At 45.4% G+C, this 16,707-nt stretch overlaps 1 protein-coding gene across 1 annotated transcript in view; it reads left to right on the top strand.

Moving 5' to 3' along the window:
- LOC140212023 (polyunsaturated fatty acid 5-lipoxygenase-like) overlaps positions 1-16,177 on the top strand; it is an 88,444-nt gene extending 72,267 nt beyond the window's left edge. Inside the window, exons 8-14 of the mRNA XM_072282392.1 lie at positions 2,371-2,574; positions 5,824-5,910; positions 6,627-6,805; positions 8,886-9,007; positions 10,713-10,813; positions 12,455-12,625; positions 14,654-16,177. Of these exons, the coding sequence (XP_072138493.1) occupies positions 2,371-2,574; positions 5,824-5,910; positions 6,627-6,805; positions 8,886-9,007; positions 10,713-10,813; positions 12,455-12,625; positions 14,654-14,833 (1,044 nt within the window). The 3' untranslated portion in view covers positions 14,834-16,177. The remainder of the gene's footprint in view (positions 1-2,370; positions 2,575-5,823; positions 5,911-6,626; positions 6,806-8,885; positions 9,008-10,712; positions 10,814-12,454; positions 12,626-14,653) is intronic.
- The last annotated feature ends 530 nt before the right edge of the window (positions 16,178-16,707 follow it).

The raw sequence follows: 16,707 nt of genomic DNA, 5'->3' as shown, positions 1-16,707 counted from the left end.
CCTGAATGAAGTGGGTGTTAGGAAAGAAATAATGCAGGGAATTTGGCAGAATTGAAGACTGATAAATCCCCAGTGGGAGTGTAACGAATGTATTGTTGTACAAGTTCTACAGGCTGCGGATTGGTTCTTTTGAATGATTGGTTCTTTTCAGATTGGAAATATCTAATCTTAGACAACATTTTTAAAAAGGTTGTGCATAAACAGGAACTATCAACTGGTTATTCCTCCATCAGTGATGGGGAGAATGCTGGATTTCATTATGAAAGGTGGAATAACAAAGCATTTGGAAAATAGTCACAGGATCAGAGTATGAAAGGGAAGTTGAGCATGACCAAACTATGATGAGACAGAACCAGTAACACTTGGTAAATTTTGGGGGTTTGGGAAAGCTTTTGTTAAGGGATATGCTACTGCAGCTGTGCAGGGTCTTGGTGAAACTTCACCTTGAGTACTATGCACAATGCTCGTTTCTCTGTTGAGGAAGGATGTCTTGTGGAAAGAGGCAATGATTCCAGGGATGAAGGGCTGATGTATGAAGAGGGATTGGGTTGTTTAGGTTTATATTCAGTAACTGTTCAGCAGAAAGAGAGGGGACTTCATAGAAATCTATAAAGCTCCAACAGGACTGGACAGATCAAATGCTGCTGACAGTGGGGGAGTCCGGCACAAGGGGTTTCTAGGGTTTCAGGGTAACTCATGCACACCAAGGGGAAGCATCTTGTTCTTCCAGAGAGGAGAGAACCTGTACTATTCCCTGCCAGAGGAAACAGTTGGAGTCAAATCACTGCACGTATCAAAGAAGGTGTTCTTAGAGCTGGAAGAATCAAGGAATGTAAAGAGAAATTAGAAACAGGAGACTGAGTTTGTATAATCAGCCATGATCATATTTAGCAGTGGGACAGCCTCCAAGGATCAGATGACCTGCTCCTTTTCCTGTTCACAACTTTGTTCACGTACAAGTCAATCCTCTTTACACTCCTGCATAATAAAACGATCTCTGCCTCAGTCTTCAGTTTGTATCTTGTGTTGTTCTGTCACCTTGCGTTTTGATTATGGTAATTTAGTTCTATTTCTATTAATCAAAACTTACTTTATTTCTCCTAGCATTCAATGCACTGGCCTACTAATTACCTCAAGCCTCTTTGATTAATCCTACTATCCCATTAAAACTTTTCTTCCATTCACCATTGATTATGTTTCCCCAACTAATTAATGACTTTCCTCCATCTTTTGTAATTCATAATTTTCACACAGCCCAAATTATATTTAATACAAACAGCATTCCATAAGACCATAAGACATAGGGGCAGAATTAGGCCATTCAGACCATCGAGTTTGCTCTGCCATTCCATCGTGGCCCATACACCTGCCTTCTCGCCATATCCTTTGATGCCCTGACCGATCAGGAAACAATCAACTTCTGCCTTAAATATATGCACGGACGGCCTCCACCGCAGTCTATGCATGAGTATTCCACAGATTTACTACTCTCTGGCTAAAAAATTCCTCCTTACTCTGTTCTAAAGGGTTGCCCCTCAATTTTGAGGCTGTGCCCTCTAATTCTGGATACCCCCACCATAAGAACATCCTCTCCACATCCACCCTATCTAGTCCTTTCAACATTTGGTAGGCTTTAATGAGATACACCCCCCACCCCCGTATTCTTCTAAATTCCAGTGAGTACAGGCCCAAAGCTGCCATACGCTCCTCATGTGTTAACCCCTTCATTCCTGTAATCATCCTTGTAAACCTCCTCGGGACTCCCTCCAATGACAACACATCCTTTCTGAGATATGGGGCCAAAACTGTTGACAGTACTCCAAGTGTGGCCTGACTAGTGTCTTATAAAGACTCAGCAAGATCTCTTGGCTTCTATATCCTATTCCCTTGAAATAAATGCCAACATTGCATTTGCCTTCTTTATCACAGACTCAACCTGTAAATTAACCTTCTGGGGGTCTTGCATGAGGACACGTAAGTCCCTCTGCATCTCTGATGTTTGAACCTTCTCCCCAATAGTCCGCACTATTGTTCCTTTTACCAAAATACAGCTAAGGCAATGCTTTCTCTGGACCTCCCTCAGCACCAGGAGTTGTTCTAGTATTTTTGTAATCCAAACATCTGTATTTAACCACTATGAAGTAGCCTTTCTTTTTCCTGTCAACATCCTATACATTATTCCTCAGTCCCAGTCCCAGCATTCCTCAGTCCCAGCTCTCACATTTACTCTCCCCTATTTTGTTTTCACAATTTCTGCAAAGCTGCTTCCTTTCCCCTCATTAATTTGTGATTTTCCACATTTAATTCTTGTGTTTAGAAAGTTCTGATTAAATTTCTGACCACTAGTAACTCAAGAACTTTTCTCCGCAGCTGAAACAGGAACCTGGTCCAGAAAACCCCATATTCCTCCCCACTGATGCAAAGTATGATTGGTTACTGGCAAAAATATGGGTGAGATCATCGGACTTCCAAGTACACCAGACTGTCACCCACCTCCTGCGGACACACCTTATCTCTGAAGTGTTTGGTATCGCTCTGTATCGCCAGCTCCCAGCCGTGCACCCACTCTTTAAGGTACGTCCTCTCCCCGGTCCCTGGAGCCAGTGTTGCACAGTGGAATTCATCTGCACCTGCTCTGCATGGGCCTGCGTTAGCCATGGAATAAGTCGGAGGTCTGTGTCACACATCAGTTTGATGGAAGATTTCCCCTCGGCCAAGTGTAAGCCTGTAATGTGTTTGGTTCATCTTGATTCATTCTTGGGGTGTTTGGGTGGTTTCAGTGCTGGTGATGAGATTCTCTGGATCTCACCCCTGGTGGCTTCAGGCACCCACACTGATTGCTGCTCTAGTCCCAGTTCCAGCACCAGTCCTGTCCCCTTCAGTGATCAGTCTGTGCAGTTCACTCCACTATCTTACTCACCATCAACTTAGCCATCCCAACCCAGCCCCTGTCCCAGAGCAGTTCCTCATGCCTGACCATATCCTGTCCTGGTCCCCCTTATCCTGTCTCAGTCCCAATACCTGTGTGTTTCATCCCCATCGGTTCCCAGTGACGTTGGTCCACCTCAGTCCCAGAACTTCAGACTCTGCCTGACCCACTCCAGTGTGCTTAGCAAGCATAGCGCTACACCTAACCAAGCCAGTCTTGTTCCCTGCAATTTGTGTTCCCCCAGTCCCCAATCCCAATCCCAGTGTCCCACTCTGCTGCCTTAAACATCTGGACGGTGTCTATCCTTGTCCCAAATGCATTCCTAATATGTTTGAACAATCCTTGTTTCATTCCTGTCCCAGTCATCATCCCAGGCCCTGTGTTTCACTCCCCTCTCCTTGCCGGTTATATTGTGCCGTCTGAGTCCTATGGAATTTAGGAAGGATATTGGGATGTATCATCATCGCTATCCTGGGAATACCAATGGGACAGTGCAGACGGTAAGTTTCCCTTCCTGTGGGATTAATTCAAGTTGAGTTTTTTTTCACAAGTACAAGTACATAAGGATTCATAGTCTACTGAGGCTGGATCTGTGACATTCAGGATCAGTGATCCAGAGCTACACAAGAAGTCCAGATGTGACCTATGGAAGGCTATTTTAATGGCAAAAAATGATTTCAGTTGAGGTTAGAAACAGATTTGGATGCACGTCAGCTCTGGCAGGGTTTGCAGGAAAATATCTTCCTACAACGCAAAACTTAATATCATGAATGGCTGTGATTCTTCACTCCCAGATGAGCTCAACTCCTTTTATGCAGCTTTGAAAAGGAGACTGAAGCTACACCTGGGCAAATCCCCCTGCAGCATCTGGTGACCCTGGCATCTCTGTCTTAGAGGCTGACGTCAGAGCATGTTTCAAGAGGGTAAACCCTCGCAAAGTGTCAGACCCTAATGGTGTACCCGGTAGGACTCTGAAAACCTGTGCCAACCAACTGGCAGGACAGTTCAAGGACACCAATCTCACTGCTGTATTCGGAGATTCCCACCTGTTTAAAAAGTGTGACAAGAAGGACTGAGTGAGCAAATATTGCCCAGCAGCACTCACATCTACTGTAATGAAGTGCTTTGTGATGTTGGTCATGGCTAGAATAAAACTCCTGCCTAAGAAAGCACCTGAACCTGCTGCAATTTGCCTATCGCCACAAGAGATCTACAGCAGAGGCAATCTCACTGGCTCGCCACTCGGCCCTGGATCACCTGCACAATAGCAATGCCTACATCAGGCTGCTGTTTATTGATTGCAAATCAGTGCTCAATGCAATCATACCCTCAGTTCTAATCAATAAGCTCCAAAACCTGGGCCTCTGCAACTGGATCCTTGACTTCCTTCTGGGAGGCCACAGTCTGTGCAGATTGGAAGTAATATAACCTCCTCCTCGCTGACAATCAACACTGGTGCACCTTAAGATATGTACTTAGCCCACTGCTCTACTCTCTCTGCACCCATGATGCACAGCTCAAATGCCATCTTTAAAATAGCCGACAGCACAACTATTGTTGGGAGAATTTCAGATGGTGCTGAGGAGGCCTGCAGGAGGGAGACAGATCAGCTGATTGAGTGGTGTCGCTACAGCAACCTTGCACTCAACGTCAGTAAGAGTAAGGAATTGATTGTGGTGTTGATTGGTAACACACACCGGTCCTCATCGAGCGATCAGCAGTGGAAAGGATGAGCAGTTTCAAGTTCCTGGGTGTCCACGTCTCTGAGGATCTATCAGGGGCCCAACATATTGATGCAGTTACGTAGAAAGCACGACAGTGGCTATATTTCAGTCGGAATTTGAGGAGACTTGGTATGTTACTAAAGACACTCGCAACTTTCTACAAATGTACTATGGAGAACATTCGAGCTGGTTGCATTACCATCTGGCATTGAGGGGCCGCTACACAGTATCGGAAAAAGCTGCAGGAAGTTAGAAACTCTGACAGCTCCATCCTGGGCACTAGTACCCCCCCCCCAATATCCAGGGCACCTCAAAAAGGTGGCATCCGTTATTAAGGACCTCCGTCACCCAGACCATGCCCTCTTTTCATTGCTACCATCAAGAAAGAGGCACAGGGGCCAGAAGACACGCACTCAACATTTCAGGAACAGCTTCATCCCCTCTGCCATCAGATTTCTGAACGGACAATGAATCTATGAACACTACCTCACTATTTTTGTCCTCTCTTTTTGCTCTACTTATTTATTTGTTTATATATACTTCATATTGTAATTTATAGTTTTTATTATTATGTATTGCAATGTTCTGCTATCACAAAACAACAAATTTCATGACATAAGCCAGTGATATTAAATCTGATTCTGATTTTGCATGTATGCACAGATGCAATGAAAAACTTAGTTATAAGCAAAATTCACAAGTACAAATGTCAAACATAAATTACACACAGTTTTACAAGAGTGAACACAATTAGAAAGAAAAAAAACAAAGTCCCTTTTAGTACAAAGTGACCAGGGTTGTCTTAGTGTTGCTAAAGGGTAGTGATTAAAGTTTTGCGAATTGGTTCATGAACTGAATGATTGAAGGGCAGTTGTTTCTGAACTGGTGATGTGGGACCTGAGGTTCCTGTACCTCCTGCCTGATGGTACCTACAAGGAGATGGTGTGGCCCAGATGGTGAAGATCTTTGATGACAGATGATGTCTTCTTGAGGCAAAACCTATGGGTATTGTGGCTCACTTGGAAACAGCCGGGTGGCTGATCACTTTGAATTCGAAACAGTTATTTGGAAAGACTAGAGCAGTGGAATTAGTGTGGAATATTTCACTCATTCTTTCTAACCAGCCAGTTATTGCCAAGTTCAAACTTTTCCCTCTGTGTCTGTCACCAGCTGCTGCTGCCTCACATCCGGTTTACAATTGCAATCAACACCAAAGCAAGGGAGCAGCTGATCTGCGAATGTGGTCTCTTCGACAAGGTGAGTGTGTGAATCTCTGGGCACTAGGACCCCGTTAACTAGTAGAATCTGAAATAATAATGTCAAATGGTGGAAATACTCAGCAACTCAGACTGCATCTGTGAGTAAAAGACCTTTTCAGGGCCAAAACCCTTCGTCACAACTGGGAAAGAGGGAAAAGTTGGTTTTCAGCTACAGTACAGAGAATGTGGGGTGAATCAGTAATGGGGCAAGGGTTGCAGAGGTAATCAGCTGTGGCTTATTGGGGCAGTTGGTGAGTGAGAACACAGTGTGAAGACTGCAAGCTTTGAACATCTCCACGGGTCAGACTGTGCTACTACAGAGAGAATAGCTGAGCCAATACTAGATGGGTGACTTAAGACAGAATGGCCGGCTCTGATACTGGCAGAGAAAAGAACTTGAGAAAGACGAGATGCTGTTCCTTCAGTTTATAGTTACTGATTTTGAAGTTTCCATTGTGTCTTTTCATCGGATTAATAGAAGGGAGGAGATGAGGTAGTGACAGGGCAAAGGACTTGTGTGCACTGTTGTACTGACACGATAAATGCACCTCCTATTGTTTGATAATAAACGATGCCTGGTGGTGGACCTTGCATGTGTTGAACCCCCTCAGATTAAACTAAGGCTTGGTGCTGACTACACACATTTGAATGGTTGTATTATGACAGTCCCCCACACCTGGGAACACCCATCTGATGTCCTCTCGTTGTCTACAGGCAAACGGCACGGGAGGTGGTGGCCACGTCCGCCTGGTGCAGCGTGCCATGCATGGCCTCACATACAAATCTCTCTGCTTTCCTGAGGCCATCAAGATGCGGGGAGTTGAGAGCACAGAGAAGCTGCCATATTACTACTACAGGGACGATTCACTGAAGGTCTGGGACGCTGTCCAGGGGTAAGTTAACACCTGGATTATATTGCCCACAGCTTGCTGTATTCCGAATTCTAACCAACCAGTCTCACCTCAGTGACAGGGCAAGTCCAGAAACAATAAACAGGAATGGAATTAGCAATCACCTGGTCAAGTGTGGTTTATCAGTAAAAGCCAGCATTCATTCATTACTTCGTCAAAAGGTTGTTGTCAAGTTCAAAGTGGTTTTACTTCAATTGTTGATGCATTAATGAAGAATTGTGGTTAAAGTGGCCAAGATGGACTTCCAAGAAGCCTTTGTTAAAGAGCCACATCAGATGGGAGCCGACAAGATAAAAAGTCTTAGAATAAAGAGGTGTGTGGCAGAATGGATAGAGAACTGGCTTAGTTACCGGGCAGCCGTGGTTAGGAGGAAACAATTATCTTTTTTTTCTGGAGGGAAGTGTTCATAAAGAGGGGGAACAGAGACTGGATGAAGATTTTTCCTGGTCAATATGACTTCCTGGACTTGGGTGGAGTGGACATGACTTTCAAGTTTCTAAGTGACACAAAACTTTGGAAGAAGTGGCCTGCAGGGAGGATGGAGAAATCCTGGATCAGTCACAGCTGGAGGACTGCATGTCCTCCCAACAACCCTCTTCAGGCTTTGGAGACTGTGCAGGGAGCTTCACCGTGATGAACTGGAATTGGAATTGGTTTATTATTGTCACACGTACAAGGTGCAGTGGAAAGCATACTGTTCATACAGATCAATTCATTACACAGTGTGTTGAAGTAGAACAAGATAAAACAATAACGGAATACAGAATGAAGTTTAGTAGCTACAGAGAAAGTGCAGTGCCGCTAGCTATTAAGGTACAAAGTAGATTATGAGATCAAGAATCCAACTTATTGTACTATTCAATAGTCTTATAACAGCGGGTAGAAGCTGTCCTTGAGCCTGGTGGGACGTGCTTTCAGGCTTTTGGATCTTCTGCCCAGTGGGAGAGGGGGAAGAAGAGAGAATGTCCGGGGTAGGCAGGGTCTTTGATTAAACTGGCTGCAGAGACCGCAAGGACTATTTCAGGGATGAGAGACGGTTGCTTTGTGGATAGATCACAGAAATCCAGGATTGTTCCCTTTGGAACAGAGAAGGCTGTGAAGGAATCTGTTGGAGGGATTAAAATCATGAAGGCTACAGAGTAAAGAGGTGCAAGCTTTACCTAGCGAGGTAGGGGTGTAAAATGCAGGGGAATGGAAAATATAAGCTCAAGTGATGTGGAGAAAGTTTCTGCAGTAAGTGATAGAATGGGAATCAGATTTAATATCACTGGCATACAGTATGTAGTTATGTAGCAGCAGTGCATTGCAATACATAATGAAAATTGTAGATTACAGTAAGTATATTGGTATTAAAAAGTTAAATAAATACTGCAAAAAGAGAAAAAAATTGTATTGAGGTAGTGTGCATGCGATCAATGTCCATTCAGGAATCGCATGGCAGAGCAGAAGAAGCTGTTCCTGAATTGTTGAGTGTGTGCCTTCAAGCTCCTGTACCTCTTCCCTGATGATAGGAATGAAAAGAGGGCACGTCCTGGGTGATGGGGGTCCTCAATTATGGATGCCGCCTTTTTGAGGCATTGCTCCTTGAAGACGTCCTGGATGCTGGGGAGGCCAGTGTCCATGCTGGAGCTGACTTGAGTTTGCTCTTTCTGCAGCTTATTTCGATCCTGTGCAGTGGCCCCTCCATAGCAGAGGGCAATGCAGATGGAAGGAACAGGGAAGTGAATATGCTGCTGGGCAGTAATGGTGTCAGCTCAAATGTAGGATTCAAAAGGGAGCTAGATAAATATCTAAAGGACAGGGGTTTTCAGGGCTGCAGGGAGTGGGAGTGTGGACTTCTCTAACAGAGGCAGTGGGGATAAGGTGTGAGGGTGAGGACTGAGTGAGGCCAAGTAGGAGTCTGGGAGGGAGAACATTGGGATGGAGTAGACTGGAAGTGGGGCAGTGCTGGACTGAGTGTGTGCAGGTGCAGATAATGGATAACGAACGGGGTGAAATGTGTCTCTCCAATGTTCTCAGATTACTGCTGCACATTTCAGGAATGCTAATTTCTCTTCAACAGCTTTGTCACAGAGGTGGTAAACATATATTATGATGATGATGAGACTGTTCAAACAGACAATGAATTACAGGCCTTTGTGAAGGACGTGTTTGTCTATGGACTGAAGGACAATAAAAGTACAGGTAACTCTTGCTGTATGTCACAGATGGATAACAGTCCTTACCAGTACTTGTGCCTCAGAAACCTGTTCTGTTTTATTTCAAACATAAAAATAGTGGCCCCTAATTGGCCTGAATCTGGTGTCTGCATGTATGATTTTGATGTGGAGTGTCAGGGAGCTGTTCAAATGCAGTAAATCTCCCAGCTGAGCCAGGTCTCCGCAATAAACACCGCCAACATGCACACCGACCAGGCCAGGACTGTCCCATCACTCTGCTGGAGTTCAGTTGTATCTCAAGAAATAGTTGCAGATTCACTTCCCGTTGGGAAAGTTGCCAATTGCTTTTCCTGGGGAAAAGTAAGCAAAACCCTTCTGGTCACTGAACGCCAGTGGTCAGTGTATGTGGCTACAGCCAGGAGAACTCCTAGCTGTAGAATCCAGCAGCAGCACCCGAAACCTCCATCACTGTCCACAGGGAGCACACCAGACGCTCAGGATCAATGTGCACCACAGCAGTGAGTCAGCCCAAAGTGTTTCTGCTGTCCTCTTAGAACACCCATCAACTGCCCTCATTATTTACCATTCAAAATATTTATTCCTCTTCAAAGTTATTGCTGAACCTCCATCCACTAATCTGTCAAGTAGTGCATTCCAGATCATAATTCACCATTTAAAAGATTTAGTTCCCAGTTATTGATCCCTCTTCCAGTAGAAGCACTAAAACCTTCCCTGATTTCATACTCTTTTTAACCTTTTCACCCCTGTTTCACTCCACCACTCAGGGTTGCTCCTTCACCTAGCCTCTGGAATTACATCCCCAAGCATGTTCCTTAATTACCCAGCTCTTGGCCAATTCAATGATCCAAGTATTCAATGAGCCAAGTATTTCCTATGTAGCTGGGCAATATCTCGCCTGCCAAGTGCATTGAGATACTTTGTTTTGGAGTGGGTCCTGCAGCCAATCACGTCCGTACTGACCATCAAACATCCAAACAGAAGGCCCATTCTTCCTCTTGGATCTCCGTCAACTCCCCTCCCCCACCCGCCTGAGTTCCCCTGACACCCACCTCCACCAGAGGCAATTGACATGGGCTGTTAACATCCTCACCTGTCTTTGGGATGTGGGAGGAAATCAAAGAGAAGCTTCAGAAATGCAAGGTCACTGGGTTCTCCACCTTCCCAAGACCTTCTGGCTGGATTAGCCCCGCTACCTCAGTCAGTATGTGGCCTGCTCAAGTCTCAGGGCTGTTACTTTCTACTCCAACACCGAGTGCAGTAGTCTCCATATCAGGCAGAGTAATTGACCTGCCCTGTGTTGGTGACCCCATGATCCCCTGCTTTTAGAGCGAGTCTACGTCCAAGAATTGGGGTTGGACCCTTGGCTTTGACCTGCTAATGACCTCATTTTGACTTACGGAATGTAGCCAGCTCCACCTGATTGTGTCAATGCAGAAATGGAGAGGATAAAAGCTTAGGAAGTGGTGGCGGAGAATTCGGGTCACTATAACCCAACAGACTTCAACCAGCTGGGATTCAGCTGAGTGAGCAGCAAATGAATCTCGGATCCCTGGTCTCCAGAAACTACTCTGTTCAAAAGTATTCATTTAGAATAAGCTCAGGGATTCAATTGAATAGATTAGCCATCCCATCACTAATATCACTTGACAAAAAGTTAAATCTCTTTACATTTTTGGTAATTAGATAAATATATTTTTTTCCTCATGCAGGATTCCCTAAATCAGTGAAGACAATCCAGAAGCTGATCGAATATCTGACCGTCATAATATTCACTGCCTCCTGTCAACACGCTGCTGTCAATTTTGGACAGGTACTGAATCGATTTCCACATTCCTGTTTGTACTACCTGATTCGTACAACTGTGAGACGGAGAACCCCTGTATTTTGTGTTAGTATCAGGTGTGACTCCAGCTGCAGTCAGAGACAAGGTCAAAATTGAGGTTAAGGAACATGACTCAAAGAGTAAGTGTAGCTCAAAGTTGCTTCTGTCACGTAGGGCATTGGGTAGTAGTCCTTCAGAACAGTGGGCTCTCTCCATGCCCAGTGGAAAGAGCTTAATCAGGTAGTGGAATGAGCAGTTAGGTTGTTAATTCCAGCCTTCCGTTAGCATCAGGGGTCCTTTTAATCTCCTTTGTGTGGAGTTCTGGCAGTGGTGCAGTGCTAGCCAGAGCGCACTGGAGCGCATCTGGCACATCTTTAAGAAAAAAAGCCGAAATAAACAAGCTAATTGATTAGGTGCCGCCCAGGGTGATTTGAGTATCTCAGAAACAGCTGATCTCCTGGGATTTTTACGCACAACAGACTCTGGAGTTTACAAAGAATGGTGCCAAAAACAAAAAAACATCCAGCCAGTGGATTTAACAAGATGTTTTCGCTCACAGAACAGCCACTGGCTGGATTTTTTTTTTGTTTTTGGCACCATTCTTTGTAAACTCCAGAGTCTGTTGTGTGTAAAAATCCCAGGAGATCAGCAGTTTCTGAGATACTCAAATAACCTGGGGCAGCACCTAATTAATTAACTTGTTTGTTTCAGCTCCTTTTCTTAAAGAGGTGCCGGACGCGCTCTGGTGTGCTCCGGCTAGCACTGCACCCGAGTTCTGGTTCCACCAGTAGATGTCCGCAAAGAGATTGTCCCACGTTTAAGGCTTGTGGGGCCCAGAACTGAAGAGTGAGCAGGGTATTTCTACAGCTGAAGGGAAGTGGTGAGGGAGATGGGGTGACATTTCTCTCCATAGGGAGAAGCAGAACAAGAGGGTTGGGAACAAGTAGGAGTTGGGGGGGGCGGTCAGTGCCAATCTGGAGTTCAAGCATGTCCCAGAACTTACCAGGGGGAGGAGGGGTGGCACCTGATGTGAGCCCCTCTGCTAAAGAAGACTGAGAGGTTAGTTTCTATTCCAGCTTTGTCTCCAATGTGTAAGTTCAGCACTCTGCTCATGTGCTGGATGCCTACTGCAGTCTAGCTGCCCCTGTTCATCATTTCCTGCCTAGAATTATGCATGGAAATGGTTGGCACAGGAATGCCGGGCAGGCCGAAATGTAGAAAGAGAATGGCTGGAAGCCCAGAGTGACCGTCGTCAGAGTTTCTTCACATCATAGTCCTCCTAGGCTAGATGGAGACTCAAGCAGTTGACATTGCAGCATAGTTGCTCCACAGATTGATCGTGGGACCCCGACAGTCAGCTGAGGTGGCACATCTGCTTCTCCCCACATGCTAGTAATTCATATCGGGAAGTCACCAGTGATCCAAACTCCTGGCCTTACATGTTAGACCCAGCACGCTGAGGTAGAATGAATGTTGTATGAAAAAGGGAGACAGGACAGGCGGATCACGATTGTAAAAACGTCTGGGAGGAACTCATCAAGGCTCCTGGCGCAGGGGAATGTCCCCTTTAGAAAGGGCATCCAGAACTGAGGTCATGTTCCTCAACATGCATGTGTTCTATGTTCGCAGTATGACTGGTGTTCATGGATCCCCAATGCTCCTCCCACAATGCGATGCCCTCCACCCACCAAGAAGGGGGTTGTCACTGTGGATTACATCATCGAGAGCTTACCAGACAGGGGGCGGTCATGCTGGCATCTGGGCGCAGTGTGGGCACTCAGCCAGTTCCAGGACAATGAGGTAATCCATTACAAGTACATGCCAGAGACATGACCCCAGACCTCCACGGTGTCTCACAGCTTGGACTCCTCACTACACTTCAGGTCACTATTAGGCCATTCATCAAGCCTACCCCACCACTTAATCATGTCTGACTCATTAACCCTCTCAACACCACTCTCCTGCCTTCTCCCAGTAACCCGTCCTTACAAATCAAGAACCCATGACCCTCTTCTTTAAGTATACCCAATCACTCGGCCTCCACAGTAGTTTGAGACAATGAATTCCACAGATTCGCCAGCACAAAAGTTCTCAAGATCAAGTTCAAGTTCAGTTTATTGTCATTCAACCAAACACGTGTACCGCAAATGGAACATGCTCAGCACAGTACTTATAACTCACACACAACACAAAGTTATATTAACAAATCATAATGTATGACACAAATTAAAAAGTAAACAGTATAATGCTCTGGTGCTTCATACGTGATGAGACCTGGGAGATGGTAGGGAGTTCAGTAGCCTTACAGGCGGGGAGAAGAAGCTGCTTCCCATCCTAACAGTTCTGTCCCAATGCTACAATATCTCCTGTCTGATGGAAGGGGGTCAAAGAGATTGTTGGACAGGTGGGAGGGATCATTGACAATGCTGAGGGCCCTGCGTACACATTGCCCTCCATGAGGATCTCTAGTGGGTGGAAGGGAGGCTCTGATCATCCTCTCAGCAGTTCCTTGCAATCATCAGTAGGGGCTTGCAGTCAGTTGCCTTGCAATTCCCAAACCAGATGGTCATTCAGCTGGTTAGGAGATGCTTGATGGTGCTCATTTAAGAATTGGTTAAAATGGGGGAGGGGGGGTGAGGGGAGACTCACTCACCTCCATCTCCTCAAGAAGTGGAGATGCTGCAGTGCTTCCTTGACCAGAGAGGTAGTGTTGAGGGACCAGGTGATATCGTCCATTATGTGCACTCCCAAAAACGTGGCTCTTTAAACTCCATCTGTGATCAGCTGAATCCCACAGCAGAATCTCAGTCACCTCTGGATTCCAGCACCCCCGTCCTCCTTAAGCTGTCCAACATCCGTACGCCTACCTCCAACCTCCAACATCCGATAGATATCCTCCCTAACAGCAGGCTGGCTCCCTCCTCCCTGTCACACCAAAAACACAGCCATGTTACGTTCTGGGCTAGCTTTGTGCATACAACTGAGATGGCAGGCTGCAGTGCAAAGTGAATAAAAATCAAACTTCCTCCCTTTCCTTATTCCAGGCCTTCAGTTTCCAACCTCTCCTTTCTCTTCCCTCACCTCCATTCTCCCTCAACCTTTCTCTCTCTATCCTCCACCTCCTAACTCAGCTGCACCTCAACTATTCACCCCTTTTGTTGAGAGGACCCTCTGTTCCAGAGCGGGACATCTGGGACACTGTACTGTCTCTGGACCTCCAGTCGCTTCCCTCTTCCTGCTGCTCTCCTTTCCCTCGATACTCTCTCCTCTAAAGAGCTGAGGTATTTTTCTGCTCAGAGGAGGTTGACGTGGATGGGTCCACTGCCTGTTTATTCCTGACCCCAGTGTCAAAATTGTGCATGGATCCTAGTGAGGGATTCCTGTGCAGTATTTAAATACGAAGAGCATTTGAATATTGATCATGATTAAACAATAACTTGATCATAATGTTCTCACATTTGTTATCAAACCTCTCCGTGATTTGTCCATCCAATCTCTGGGATCTTTTCCAACCCTATAATCCTCAAAGCTATATGCACTCCCTTACAATTCAGTCTTAAAGTATTTTCAGTGAGGTCATTCCCCCTACCGTTAGAGGCTTTACCACCAGTTGCCTGGCCCAAGTCTCTGGAATTTCCTCTGTAAACTCTTTGTCTTTCTCACATTCCTGAAAGCACCCTCTGCGGCCAAACCTTGTCCACCTGCCTGCTTATCTCCTCAGGGTAACTTTCCTGTGCAGTGCTTCAGAGCATTTTACTGCTGAATAAATACTTTCTGGTGATAATCAGTGACTTGAGTTTAAGTATTTATGATCTTTATTTTTTTCAGCTGTTTCTTGGAACGTATCCTGATGAACACTTCATAGAGAAACCAGTCAAGGAGGCCATGGAAAAATTCCGAATGCACCTGCAGGAAATTTCACAGCGCATTGCAGAACGTAACAAGGATAAGAAACTGCCGTATTACTATGCATCTCCAGACAGAATCCCCAACAGCGTGGCAGTGTAGGGATGGGTCAGAGTGGAACTGGCACTGCCTGCTTTGTTCTCTTTCAATCAGCAACCTGTAGGAAAGGTCCCCATCTAGATCTTTGAACTGCCTTCTGCTTAAACCCCAGAGAAAAGGTGTGAAATGGAACCTGCAGCACTGCTGGTGCTCAGGACCCCGGCTGTTCCCTGTCAAACTTGCAACCAGCGTGAGCCCTCTCCTCACTGCTGACCAGCATCCAATGCAAGTTTCACACCTCTGGCCAGCGACATCTAAAAATGTAAAAGATTAGCTTTATTTGTCACGTATGCATCGAAACGTAGCAGTGAAACGCGTCACTTACGTCGGCTGCCCAGAAGTGCCGCCATGCTTCTGGCGCCAACATGGCGCGCCCGCAGCTTACTAACCCCTAACTCGTACACGTCTGGAAATGTGGGAGGAAGCCAGAGCACGCGGGGAAAAAGGGAGAACGTACAAACCCCTGACAGGCGGCGGCGGGAATTGAACCCTGATCTTGTAGCTGGATCTGTAAAGCACGAGGCTAACCACTGTGCCGCCCCTGGGCCTTGTTATTCCAATCTTGTTGATACTTAACAACTTTTCTAGATTTGATTTGCATGTAAAGGAAATTTAAATTTCATCATTATTGGTATTGGTTTATTATTGTCACATGTACTGGGATTCCCTTGCATACTGTTCAGACAGATCAGATTATTACACACAGTACACTGAAGTAGAACTAGATAAACCAACAACATGCAGAATAAAGTCAAGTCAAGCCAAATTTATTATCACTTAACTATACACATGCATACCGTCAAACAAGACCGTTTCTCCAGACCAGCGTGTAAAGCACAATAACACACAATAATTTAGGAAAGTAAGAATAAAATCTACAGATGAATTACGCATAAATAAACAAAGTAAAGTGCATAAATTAAATATTGTCGGGTACAGAACAAATTATCTGGTGACACTTCAAATAGGATGCAGCAGGGAATTCTGAAGCTTCATGGCCTGAGCAGCATCTATGGAGGGAAATGGGCAGTTGATATTTCTGGTCAAGACCATTCATAGGCATGGGTTTTCCATTTCCCTCCATAGATGCTGACTGACCCACTTTGTGTGTGTGTGTGTTTTTGGTGGGGGAGTGGTGGGAAAGGGGTTTGTTTTGTTGTTATCACCTGCTGCCTGTTGCATGTGTGTTATTCTGCGGCATATCCTGGGCATGTTATATTGGCACCAGAATGTGTGGCAACACTTGTGGGCTTGCCCCCAGAACATCCTCAGCTTGTATTGGTTGTACTTCACTGTGTGTTTTGCTGTAAATATGATTAATAAATAATCTAATCTCTCATTTCTTCATCAAACTAACTTCAAACTGAGTTTACAATTAATGCACCAAACCAACTATACAAAAGTCTGAAATCGCTCAGCATGTGTACTGTTCTTCCAGTCCCGGCTGCTTGTGGGGGAAGGTGGCAGAGTGAGAGGAAGTTGGGAAGCTCCAGATTTCAGTCCCTTTTATTTGAAAAGGTATTTACTGGTGTTACAAGACTGGTCTGCCAGTAACTTTTAGTTATGCCTCCTTGTTTATAATTCATTTCTTCTTCAACCACTCAGTTCAATTGGCCTCCATCTTTAGGACCCAATGTAACACAGAGCTGGTCTTCACAACCCGAAGATTCACCACAGACTGAACGATTGCAAAGAGAAAATGCTGGGCACAGCAGCTCATGTAGCCTTTGTGGATAGTGAAACAGTTTCCCTCTTCACACGCTGACTGACCAGCTAAATCCTTGCAAAATGTTCTCTTTTTATTTTGAGATTTCCAACATTGGTTACACCAGGAGGAACTGCACTATTAGCTCTTTTTGATAGGTGTCTATTGATTA

The sequence above is a fragment of the Mobula birostris genome, chromosome 18, assembly GCF_030028105.1.
Source record: "Mobula birostris isolate sMobBir1 chromosome 18, sMobBir1.hap1, whole genome shotgun sequence".
NCBI classification, from domain to species: Eukaryota; Metazoa; Chordata; class Chondrichthyes; order Myliobatiformes; family Myliobatidae; genus Mobula; species Mobula birostris.
The sequence above is the reverse complement of the archived record's forward strand: the minus strand, read 5'-3'. Positions and strand labels throughout refer to the sequence as shown.